Source organism: Chiroxiphia lanceolata, chromosome 8 (assembly GCF_009829145.1).
Source record: "Chiroxiphia lanceolata isolate bChiLan1 chromosome 8, bChiLan1.pri, whole genome shotgun sequence".
NCBI lineage: Eukaryota > Metazoa > Chordata > Aves > Passeriformes > Pipridae > Chiroxiphia > Chiroxiphia lanceolata.
Genome location: NC_045644.1, coordinates 13,646,214 through 13,658,500, shown reverse-complemented (window position 1 = coordinate 13,658,500; position 12,287 = coordinate 13,646,214). Strand labels below are relative to the sequence as shown.

Sequence of the window (12,287 nt, the reverse complement as noted above, 5' to 3'; positions counted from 1 at the left end):
TTAGCTAATTTTGCTAGTGGCTTGTTTTTCAGTGGTCAGTCTTTTATTCAGCTTGTAGCAGACACAGATTTTAAATCTTTTATGGCCATGATTATGGTCTTTGGACAAGCACAGCCCCTCTGACACCACCTTGCTCTTCAGAGATACCTTTCAAATGTAACAAGCAGCATGACTTAGTGTGGGAAATATTAAGGTAAGAAGTCTTCAGCTTTCCCACATTTTATATCTGGTTAAACAGTTGAACAGTTGAACAAGTGAGGAATCAAAACTTTATTCCAATGTGGACATACGCCCCTTCACACAACACAAGAGAAGAATGTTAGTACATGCAAAAACCATGGTCAGGAAAATGTTGGGACAATTTCTAACTGCTTTGTCTTACTTGGAAATCAATTATGTAGGCCAGGCCAAATGTTGTGGTCACATACACATGCCACAGACATTTGATCTAGGCTGCATCTGTTTATCAGGCTTAACCATTAATTACGTAGACACGTTGGCTAAGGTTGTGGAATATGTATGTAACCACAGAAGTCTGATCTATAACACTCTTGCATAATGAATCAGGACAGATAAAATAATTATGGCTCTTCAACGTCTGCCCATGGAGACAGTAACTCAGTCAACAAATAAACCATTCCAGAGACCGAAAAACATGAGGAGAAGGAGAGAGGGAAGAGAATATTTTTACAGGTATTCTGCTGTTCGTTTTCCACTGCAGGAACTAGTGGTGGGCTGACCCCAGCCAGCAGCTAAGCACCACACAGCTTCTTCATTTCCCCATCCACTCATGTTGGGCAGTGAATAAGAAGAACAAAGGCAAGGGAACACATCGGTCAAGATAACAACAGTTTAATAAGGAATAAGGGGGAAAAGAAAAAGTGATTCAAAGGCAGTCACTCAGTAGCTCTCACAAGCAGAAGGATGCCCAGCTAGGTTGAGTAATGGCTACATGCCAGACCAACTCCCCCTGCTTGGTTTTGATTACAGAGCACGACACTACCTGGCATGGAAAATATCCCTTTGGTCATCTGGGTCTGCTTCCCAGGCCCTGTTCCCTTCCAACTTTTTGTCTACTCTATGGGGACAGTGTGGGAGGAAGAGAAAGCCTTGATGCTGTGCAAGTACTGCTCCACAATAGGTAGAAGACTGGTCTCTTACCAACACCAGTTTTGTCTGAAACACACAGCACCATACAGCTGTGGCAAAGAAAATTAACTCCAACCGAGCCAGGCTCAGTACAAAATCCCTTTGTTTAAATGCAGCCATTTCCAAGCTGTACCAGCTATCAGGAATGCCACAAACTAAGACCTACTGCAGGACCTTCCTTACTAAAAAATTATTTTACAATAAAACTTCAAAATCACTACTTATTTGACAAGCTCTGATTGAACAAATGACCTAATTTTTAAAAACACATATCAATTCATCACTGTAATATCCTGTACACAGGGATTGAAAAACACTTCATTTATCCCTTATGAGCAGAAGTCATTCAGCTTTTTGAAATCCTTTCTGAAATACTTCCAATTTCCATGAAATACAACCTGAAAGAAAACATCACACTTACTTGTACACAAATCTGACTGTGTCAAGGATATATGACTGGAGTCTAGCACACAGATCTCTCAATGTCTACATCTGGCTGCACAATCCTTCAGACATTCCAAGGACAAGCACAGTAACAAGCACATCCCTGCTCCGACTACATTGTAACTGTACAGTATAGGACCCTTAAGCCAAGCAACCAGTTTTACAGGCAAATAATTCTGAATTTTCGTGCATTATGAGTAAGCGGGAAAACCATATAAAAAGGTAACAAAACAAAGCTGATTATCTGCTATCTCATTCCACTTGGCTGTAGCTTTAATGGGCATAATGAGAATCACCAAGAGGTGGCCAAGTGTCAGTGTAGAATAGATTTTTGATTAAAATTCATGTAAAATAACTGTTATCAATCAGTCATACACATTCTGACAGTTATTACCAAGGGGTTCTACTGACACCACTTAAGACAAAAACTTGACTATTTGATTCTACAACAATATGTCTCTGTCTGTTACAAAAATTGAGTAAATAGTCATGGTTTGTGGATGGTAGTGGAATAGGTACTAGAAGACAACTGGACATAGATGTTGGAGTAAATTGTTATGTGTTTATAAAACTGAGCTGAATAGCAGAAATTAGTTCTCTAGAACAGCTGAACAAGTTGTTGTCTGTCTATATCAGCTGGAACAAGTGAGGTTGCAGATGACTGATTTTTGAGTATGAGATTTCAGTCAACAGGGCCTCTGTGTTTTGGTGGATACTTACTATGTAAAATTTCATTCTCTTAAACTTTGAAACACAAGGTAACAATTTAGCACTCACTGGGCCTTGCACTGTGCTAAAATCTATATTATTTTTCTTGCAAATAACACCCATAAAAGAATACTTAAGAGAACATGCTTTTTTGGGTTATAGACACTTACATGAAGCTTCAGTAATGGAGTCACAGTGTCCTGAGAAAAACTGTCACAAGATTCTTCTGGGGTCCCTATCTGTGGCTTGAGACTTGAGCAGAGAACTTTTTGCAGTGGCATGAATGCTTCTTCTTCATCATCATCATCATCATCATCATAATCTAGAACGGATTCCAAAATCTCATCTTCACTATCAAAGCCGCTTTGTGATTTTCCATTCAGCTTGGACTTGTCTGTAGAGGTGTTTTCAACTTTTAACTCTCCTGAGGATTGTGAAGAGGTATGGCTGCTGTCCTTGCAACATTCTCTCAAAGGCAATGAAAGGGGAACATTGATACCAGTCTCCTCTGAGGGTGCAAGTTCCCCAGATACTTCCATTGTATAAGAATCAGAAGCACTTCCTAAAGTCCTGTGTTTTGGTTTTGAAAAACTGTTGCTGTATTGAATACTGTTTATGTGTGCTTTATTGTGTTCATGTCTTTCTGGTTTTTTCCCATCCTGCTCTTTCTTAGAAGCATCCAGTACCTGAGATAAGCCAGCAATCTTGAGAGGAGATTTCACACTCTTTGTTTGTGTTAAGCAGTGGAGAGAAGGCAACACAGTACTTTTTTCCTGAGAAAAAGGAAGGGACTTTTCCAAGAGAAAACACGAGTTAGCCAGCTGCAATTGATTCTCTTTGGTATCCACAACAGAAATATGGTTATTTTTATTAGGACTGTGTGCAGAATATGAAGATGGCAAACCTACAGTAGAGCAATTATTTTTCTCCTTTTCCTCGCTCGAGTTAAGGTGTTCCTTTGAAAGAGTAGAATCATGTCTAGACAGGGCAGCAACATCCCTCAGTTGCATAACATCATCATGAGTAGACTTTAAAAGGATATGTTTTACAAAGTCAGTCCTCCTATTCTTGCATTTTGAAGATGATCTACTAAAAGCAGAGTCATTCAAACTCGATACGTCAGATTGATCTGAACTGTCTTCGTCCACACTCATGGCAGTTTGTTTTCTTTTCCCAGGAGAGTCTCTTTGTTTGGATGTCCCAGAAGACACCTTAGCTGGAAGGCAGTGTGAAGGAATAGCTGGGCTTTTGGGCAAACCAGAGGTCATCTCAGATGATGTTCTAAATGCATGTGGAGAAGATGCCTCATGTTTTTTTAAAACCTGCTTTAGCTTTGGTTGAGATGGGTCATCTATGAAGTGTTTGAGAAAAAAAGTAAAACACAGTTGTCATGTTTAAAAATAAAAATAATAATAAAAAAAAATCAAATGCATAACAGCTTACCCTTTAAAGAACTAACTTCTGTTTTTAAGTCAACTAGGACTGAAATTTTTATCAGAAACTACAAAACTTCCATTCTGATTGAATACAATGGACCACAATTAAGACTTAGTTGATACTGTAATGCTACTACTGTAACTAATTTGGAAATTAATTTAAATCTGTTTATTATAAAGTAGCTCAGTAGCCAGCATAGAAACACTGGAATCAATCAGTCTTTGGAAAGAGACAATAGCCCAGTTAAAATATGGGACTGGAATAAAGTTCCATATTATAGATATAAATAACAAGCAGCATGAAAAGTATTTTGGAAATACTTCAATAATTTTAACCGTGGGCATAAAAAAAAAAAAAAAAGCATTCAGAATACGAAGAAATCTGGTTTTAGACTATGGTTCTGTGGAATCAGAGCCCACCTTCCTCATCATGCTTTCCTGTTTCCTGTCTCAAGCTGGCACCAGCACCTGGACACATCACAGAGAGCTACTTCATGAAGCTGATGTGGCTGAGAACTTCCCAACTCAATTTTGGCACTGCTGGCCAAGTGCTTCTGCAAGTGGAAAGTGATGCAGAGCAGCAAAGAGTCTGGTGGGTTTCCACAGCTATAGACTCTTCTTTTTTTTTTTTTTTTTTAAATTTTATCCTACTGATCTACCTCAAGCTTCTACTCACGTGAGCTTTTTAGATTCAGATCTATCTCCTGAACAAAATGATGCAGTTAAAAGGGACAAAAGCAACAAGAATACCAGCTAAACTTCAGTGATTTGTTCAACAAGAACGTTCTTTTTGGATTAAGCAAAATTTATTAACCACCACAGTAAATGTGGATTATCCAAAATGCAAGAGAAACCATAAAAATAATCTGAGATTAAGGTTTTAAGAGAACGAAATATCATGATTTCTAATTAAGCTACAAATTATCTTTTTACACTAAAATCACAAATTACTTTTAAATCACTTCAAACTTGCCATATTAGAAATAACACTGACCATACAGCAGTAATTATTTTTTTTTAGTGAGATAAAACAGAAAACATAACTTCAAGAAAAAAAAGCCATTAAAAAGATACACTAAGCGATGAATCTGATTGTTTAATTAATTCCATATTAACAGCACTGCTCATACCTGAGGCAGTCTCCCTTGAGCTAAAACATGGTATTTTTCCTAAAGGACACCCATTTCCCTAAAAATAAAGACAGAGGAAGGAAAAAAAGTTAATTGCATGCTTTTTAAAACTAGGATGCTGACATCTCGAGCCAAGTGTTGAATCCAGCACAGACATAGTTCCACATATCCCCAGAAATACATTAATAGACCTCATTTCAAGACAAATGTAAAACAAAGCTGCAAAAATCTCAAATAAAGAACTCAACCCAAATTGTATGTATTTTCTTCAGATTAAAACATAACTCAACCTGTAATGAAATACTACATTCTTAATAGGACCATTCCCATCTCTTTCTAAATACTGTGGCTTAAATGCATAAATCTGAACTGCTATTAACTGCATCTTCTGAATAGTAGAAACTTGCCAGTCTGTCCCCTAAGCTACACTGTAAGAAAACACAAGGTTATAAGGCATTTAAGATAAAGGCGTTTTTTTTCTACAAAATACAATTTCAAGTTACAATTTCTATTGCATTTCCACGTTTACATCTAGCCCAGAATAGCTTCCCTGTTTTTAAACTAGGATTTTTCCTTTATTGTAAAATGAGTAAGAACTGGCTTACCCAAGAACGACCTAAAACTTAAAACAGCACAGCAAAAGAACATGAACTTTTGTTACATCTGAAAAAGGCAGCACCAAGAATCTGCTCCTACACTGCAAACTTAAAAAAAAAAAAAATTAAAAAAAAAATTAAAACTTCACATGCACAATGGGTCAGTGATTTCAACCTTTAATGACCCTTTTAAACACACCTGATGCAATACACTTGTTCCTGAGAATGGTTTTACAGGATGTGGCTTAGAGTGGTTCAGTTCCTGTTTCTTCTGTTCCCTTTCTCTGCGGGGAGCTTCCAATGACAACCTAAATGCAGAATCAGTAGGAGAGCAGGGCAATTTCAAGGGGAAACCTGGGCTTTGGCACAGAGATGTGGTGCTCACAGTGCCAGTATTTCTAGCGCAGGCTTTTCGAGCATCAGCTTCTGGTGGTGAAACACATTTATCAGAGTCTGAGCTAGTGTCTGCTAGATCCACACAGTCATTTTTCTCTTCCCAACTATTTCCATAAGACAATGGTGCTCTTCCTACACCCAGAAAACTCTCATTTCTCTCCTGTTCTGGCTTGACAGTCTTATCCTCTTTGGCCAAGAAATTGTTCAGAGACCCTGCGGTAACAAAGAGTTTCTTAATCTCAGCTTTTGGGTACAATGAACCTGATGCCTTCCATACTCTGCCATTCTCTAAAATATTTACACTGTCCTTTTCCTCAATTCTTTTTCGAAAGCCATCTACCACAGGACTTGTTTGGTGTTTGGTCTGGCATCTTTTTCTTCTGACCTTCTTTGGAGAAGATATTTTCCTTTCAAAACCTTCAGCACGTAGAACTGACAGTCCCATTCCTGCATCTTTTACATTTCCTCTGTCTGGTGAACACAGCACTATTCTGTCTTTACGGCCAAGGTCTAAGACAGAAAAGACAACTTATTCACAAATACAATATTGGAAGAGGAAAAAAAAAAACCAAAACAACAAACCTTCTTGTACTATATTGTTTGATATTTTATCTCTCTCTCACACATAATCCAAATTAAATTTACTTAATCATTCAGTTTTGGTATTGCCATGTGACTTATTTCATACCAAAGAATCACATGATCTACAACATAGCTTCAATTGTTATAAACAATCTACCTTAAGCAAGACAATAACTTGAAATAATAATTACATCACTATTTAAAGTAATTAATTTTAACAGGAAATTGACATTTTCAGTTACATTATTAGGAAAAAAATTAAATGTGCACATTTTGACCTGTTTGATAGGCTATACTCATTATGTTCCTGCACCAATCTGGAATAAGATTGGACTATAATTCTGCATACTTATATAATTAAAATTCATATAAATTTATTCCACATAAAAACTACATATTTACCTTGACTTAAAACTGGTTTGAAGAACTCTGTAATGGTCTGGTTTCTGAAGAGAAAAGAAAATATAATTTTATCTTTTTAAAAGAACAATATCTAAATGCCCATACAGTAAATATTAACAAATTTAAAATACTGTAATTTATTTCTACAGATTTTTTAATGCCAATAGCTCTTAGTGCTGATAAATCAGAAAAAGCATCATCATCTCCTTCACCTTCTAGCCTTCGCTCTGCTTGGCTAAGGAAGTCAACCTGTCAGTTTCCTCACTCAAACTGTTTTCTTTATCATCCTAACAAGTCTTAACTACTCTTCCAGCTTAAACTAAGTTTTCCTGAATAGGACCGACCTCACCTGCATCCAGTATTCCAGGCAAGACCTCACCAGCACCTTTTGTGATGGCATTTAACAACCTCCCCATCTCCGCTATCACTTTGAGCTGATAACTACTACTAGGTTTTGTTTGGTTTTTTTTTTTTTTTAAGGTTTACAGTGGTATAAAGCCGGGCTCATCATTCCCCTCAGTGACCAAACCCTCATCAATGCATTATTGGTTTCAGTCAGGTCTAACCACAAAGTTCTACCTGCAAGTTGTAAAGCTCAAATAATCCTGTAACCTTCTTCTTGTGCCACAAAGTCCTACCTGCGAGTTGTAAAGCTCACATAATCATGTAACCTTCTTCTTGTGGTCTAAAAGCCTTTGTGCACCACTGCTTGTTGCTTTTCTCGTACATCTGGTGCCAGGCTGGGATGCAAATTCCTATATGCACTATTACCTGCCTGCTCAGCAGGAATTTGTACCAGCACTGTCCCTTAACAATGTACATATGTCAGTGATCTCCCTCACAGCACCCAGCACCAGCATTTTCTGGCTTCCGACAGAAACAGCAGTCTACAACCACCTACAAGACAATTAATAGCTTTAATTCAGAGGTATGTTCTCTGGCAAGAACAAGTGGAACATGCGAACTCCAAGGTGTTTCTCCACTAGAGAATATTGTTTCTAAAAATGGGCAGATTTTCTGAGCAATGTGCAACTTGAACACTAAAATACATCAGGATCTATGAACTCGCTATCTTCATCTTCTCCCACACAGTTTACTAATGACTTCAAGGTTATACTTATGCCTGTCTTGGAAGTGTCTCTTCAAACAAAATACTGATGTGAGAAAGCAAGAACAGAGATTGGTTTAAGACCTTCTTCCCTATTTTGTTACCTTTCTGTACCTTCCAACAGTGCAACGGTGACAACCAAGGAAACACTTACTTATTCCAGATTCTAAACTAACATATTCAAGCATCCATACATGCCTGTGTTCCCACAGAGTCAGTAACCATTTTTGAAGTTTAGGCCAGAAGAACCCACTGCTCGCTCATACAAACTGAATTTGGATTTAATTTTTAATCTTTCTTTAAGCTTGTAACTTTCACTTTTGCATTTTCTCACATGGCTTTTGCATTTTTAGCACCTATAGAAATACAAAAAGCTGTTTATAATGCACTGATACTTCTTAGATCAGGCTACTGGCAAGAAGTGATATTTAAAAATCCTGTAATTCAATGAAAAGCCACCTGTAATCAGAATGTGTGAGTGCATAAAACTGGGGTTTTTTTGGCTTACCAAAGAGACCAGAAAAACTACTTTGTCAAAGACTAGCTGCCTCCAATCTGTCTCAGCTCAATTTGACATAGGCCAAAATATGCATGTTCTTCCCACATGCTACAAAAGTGTTAAGGAAATTTTTGACACCAGGCTCTCAACTCCATTAGATAGGTTTACTGGCACAAATCAGTCATCTGGTAGCCCGAGCTGGTGCCTCAAAAGATGGGCCACAAAAAAAGGAAATCCCTGGGCAACTACACCCTTACAATCTAAACTCCCCATCCCTCACGGAAGTCCAGACCAATAGTGATTTTAGGGTCTGGGGTCTTCTCACTCTGGTTCACTGTTTCATTACTCATGGTTGCTGTGTGATCATCTTCACATCCTCTTCAGTCTTTTTTGGACAATTCTGTGGTCCATGTTGTAATACAGTTGTTACTGTTCACATACGACAATTTATGGGCTGTCCACTCCACTTATTAATGTTTAAGTAATATTTAAGCTGCTAACTTCGTCTATTCTAACTCTCACTAATGTTCAGGGTGTTAGCACCAGGTTTTGCTATAATACATTTTTCACTCACACAACAGAGCCATGTAGTTCAAGTAGAGTTCAACTTGTGGCCTAACTCTTGCTGCTTATGTCACTCAGCGCTCAGCTACTTTCAAATAATACAAAATTTTCAGCACACAGGATCTCCACATCTCAGTTCAGCAGAAGAATCAAAAGGCTCAAATGCAGGTTTATTCTCTTCTGCTGACCAATTTCTCTTTCTGCCCTAGACCACCTTGACCTCACCTGCTCACAACACAGCTGTCTCCACCTCACATTCCTCAGACACACCCGATGTTTGCACGGACTGCTCTCAAGCTGCAAAATCATCCAGTGCCCACAGCTTTCCACACTGCATGTCTTTCCAAATCCTTTCTATTTTCCTAACTAAGCAACTGAACTTTCTGCCCAGTTAAAGCCCCATCCACATACGAAGCACCGCTGGCAGGGCAAATCTCATCTTCAGTTACCTTTCAGATTCTTGTTTTCACCTAATCTCGGAAGACAAACCATGAAAGACTGTACAGTTGAAGATTAATTCCTCAAACCATCGACCATTGGCAAAAAAAAAAAAAAAGTTTGTGTGTGTATATATATATATGTATACATATATATAAACACCGGACATTCAGTGTCCTTTCACTCTAATCCACCCCAAGGGATCTTGTGTTACTCTTGCCTTCAGAGGTGGGTCATAAAGAAGCCAAACCCAAGGCCTTCCACCATCTTTGTCCTTGTTTCCACAGCCACTGATTCCGAATGAATGTTTATGTCCCTCACACAGCTGTCTTTTGTTCTAAATGCAAGACCTCTGTAGCAAAACTCTTGTTTATTCCATAATTATACAAAGCCTTGTACAACATAACTGAGGGAATGGAAGCACTCCCCTTTTCCCTGGGATAAGTTTTATTTGAATGAAGAGATGGAGAGTGATTTGCCTTAGACTACTGGTTTGAAAGTACTTATCCACCAATACTTTCTCCTTTGCATTGGTAACTCTGCTTTTTGGAAGTACAAGGGATAGGAACTGTCCAACCAGGACTCTGTATTGTATCTCAGTCAAGGAAGTGTACTAGAAACTTCAGACAAAACAAAGGGTGAAAAGAGAAAAAAGAAAGCATGTACAGGGGAGTACATGCAGTACAGGGAAGAACATGAGAAAGAACTGGGCTTTCCAACTGCTTTTCACACACATGTGAAAGTACAAAGAGAACGTGATTTTTTTTTTAATGTGAATGAGGTCCTGACTCTTCACAAACCATTTACAGGTTGTTTTAGTAAGAAGTTACTGGGTTTCACTCTTTACTACCTAATATGAAAATCACAGTTGTTTAATGTATATTTATCAACAACTACACAGCTCTGGTTAACACTTTATGGTAAAATATATAAATTCAGCAAAACCTTTTATCCCTACTTCAGAATTACTCCCCCATTTTTGTGAAATCCCTCATCTTGACTGAGACACCAAGGAGACCACTAAAAACCCCCAAGAAAATGCAAAAGCCATAAATACATGACCTTGCCTGACAAAGAAAAAAGCTACACTGCTAGGAGAGGAACCTAACAGACCTTTCGGCCTTTCAAAACTAAGGACACAACCTGCATGAAAGAGGGAAGGAGGAAATTCACTTGTCTAAATTAAAGACAAATCCCTGAGCATTTGGTAGAAGTAACCAGCTTTTACAGCCCCATAGTGCTAATCTCTGACTGGATAAAAACTGTCCTTTTAAAAGGAAACACTAGCAATAGCTCAGAGAAAGCAAATCCAGGTAACATAGGGACAAACTACAAAAAGTTATATCTTTGATGTAACTTTGATGTAGGGTCTTGAAAAGCACTGAAGAAATAGAAAAAAAAAACCAACCAAACACAACAAAACCATTCAGAATAGAAAGTCACACAGAAAACCTCACAGTGTTTTAGATACCTGCAGCAAACCCGAAACTACATAGTTTCACTTTCTCAGGCAAGAAACAAGATGCAAAACGAACCGAACTTTTACCTTCTCCCTTTCCTTTAGATGTAGGTGCTATCAAAAAAAGGAGGATCAGAACAAAATAAGGCGCTGCTAACGGCATAAGAAAATTTTTACTTGTCTCATTCTGTAGGAAACAAAGGTTATTTAACTCGGTGGCCTCTAAAAAAACCTCACCAACTCTTTTATCTGAATTTGGATTTCTAGTTAGCAGACAGGTTCTAAAAACTGTCACCGACTGCCACTGCTTCCACCGCAGGTCGTGTCCCGCAGCACCGTTAGCGGCACAGGTCCCGGCCGGAGCGGGTTTGGGAGCTGAACCTACGGCACCCCAAGTTCTCCGTTAGAGCCGAACCGCCGGAGCCGCTCAGCTCCACAGACGGGCTGGCCAGCACCGGGGCGTGAGACGGGAGGGCACACGGGCACACGTGGGGCGACTCCAGCATCCTGAAGGGTTTGCTGTAGACGCCAGCCAGAACTCGGCTGGACACTGCCAGACCCCTTTCCCTTCGGCCAACGAACCACGGGCACCACGTGCAAGTACCGATGAGGCGGCACCGGCCCCTCCGCGGCTGGAGCACCGCGGGGCTCTCACACCCCGCCCGCCGACCGCCGGGGGGGCTCCCGGGGATGCTCCCGGGGCGGCCCCGGTAACCCCCGCCGGGACGCCCCCTGCCACCCGTCCCAGGCGCGCCGGAAGCCGCGGCGCCGACAGGGGCGGCGACAGCGGCGGCGACGACGACCCTCCCCTGCGGTACCTGCCGTCCTGAGCCACCTCCCTGCCCGCGGCTGCCAGCGTAACATGGCGTCGGGACATGGCGACAGGCGGGCCCGGCGACGGCAGCCCCTCGCCGAGCGGGCGGGTCATGGCGCGGGCGGCCCGGCGGGCCCCACACGGGCGAGGGGAGCGGCGGGTGCGGCCGCCCCCGGCACCATCGCAGGAGCCGCGGGCCGAACAGTCCCTCCGGGCGGGGGTTACGGGACGGGCTGTGCCCGCTGTTCCTTCAGTGGGAAGGCTCGGCCGCTGATTGGCTGAGCGGCTGCGGGAGCCGCGCCTCCCATTGGCTACTCGCCGCCGAGGGCGGGAGAGGGAGCCGGAGCGCGGCTGTGATTGGCTACCGGGAAGGCGGAAGGCGGGCTGAGAGGAGGAAGGGTGGTTTGGCGCTTTGGCCTGGTGCCACTCACCCCGCCACCGCTCTCTGATTGGTGCGCTCGGGGCGGGCCCTCCCCTCCCCGCGAGGCTTCGCGCCCGCTGCGCGCCCGACGCGCGCCGGCCCTTCGCGGTTCCCGGCGCGAACTGGGGAATTTTGGGGACA

General features: G+C 41.2%; 1 protein-coding gene across 2 annotated transcripts in view; it reads right to left on the bottom strand.

The window, feature by feature from the left end:
• The window catches only part of SLF2 (SMC5-SMC6 complex localization factor 2), a 30,547-nt gene extending 18,610 nt beyond the window's left edge, over positions 1–11,937 (bottom strand). The window contains exons 1-5 of one of the 2 annotated variants that reach the window (XM_032695005.1): positions 11,730–11,937; positions 6,844–6,887; positions 5,663–6,369; positions 4,868–4,925; positions 2,472–3,652 (exon numbers count right to left, since the gene is read on the bottom strand). In XM_032695005.1, the coding sequence (XP_032550896.1) occupies positions 2,472–3,652; positions 4,868–4,925; positions 5,663–6,369; positions 6,844–6,887; positions 11,730–11,839 (2,100 nt within the window). In that variant the 5' untranslated portion in view covers positions 11,840–11,937. The remainder of the gene's footprint in view (positions 1–2,471; positions 3,653–4,867; positions 4,926–5,662; positions 6,370–6,843; positions 6,888–11,729) is intronic. The other variant, XM_032695006.1, reaches the window with a different exon arrangement.
• Between the last annotated feature and the right edge of the window lie 350 nt (positions 11,938–12,287).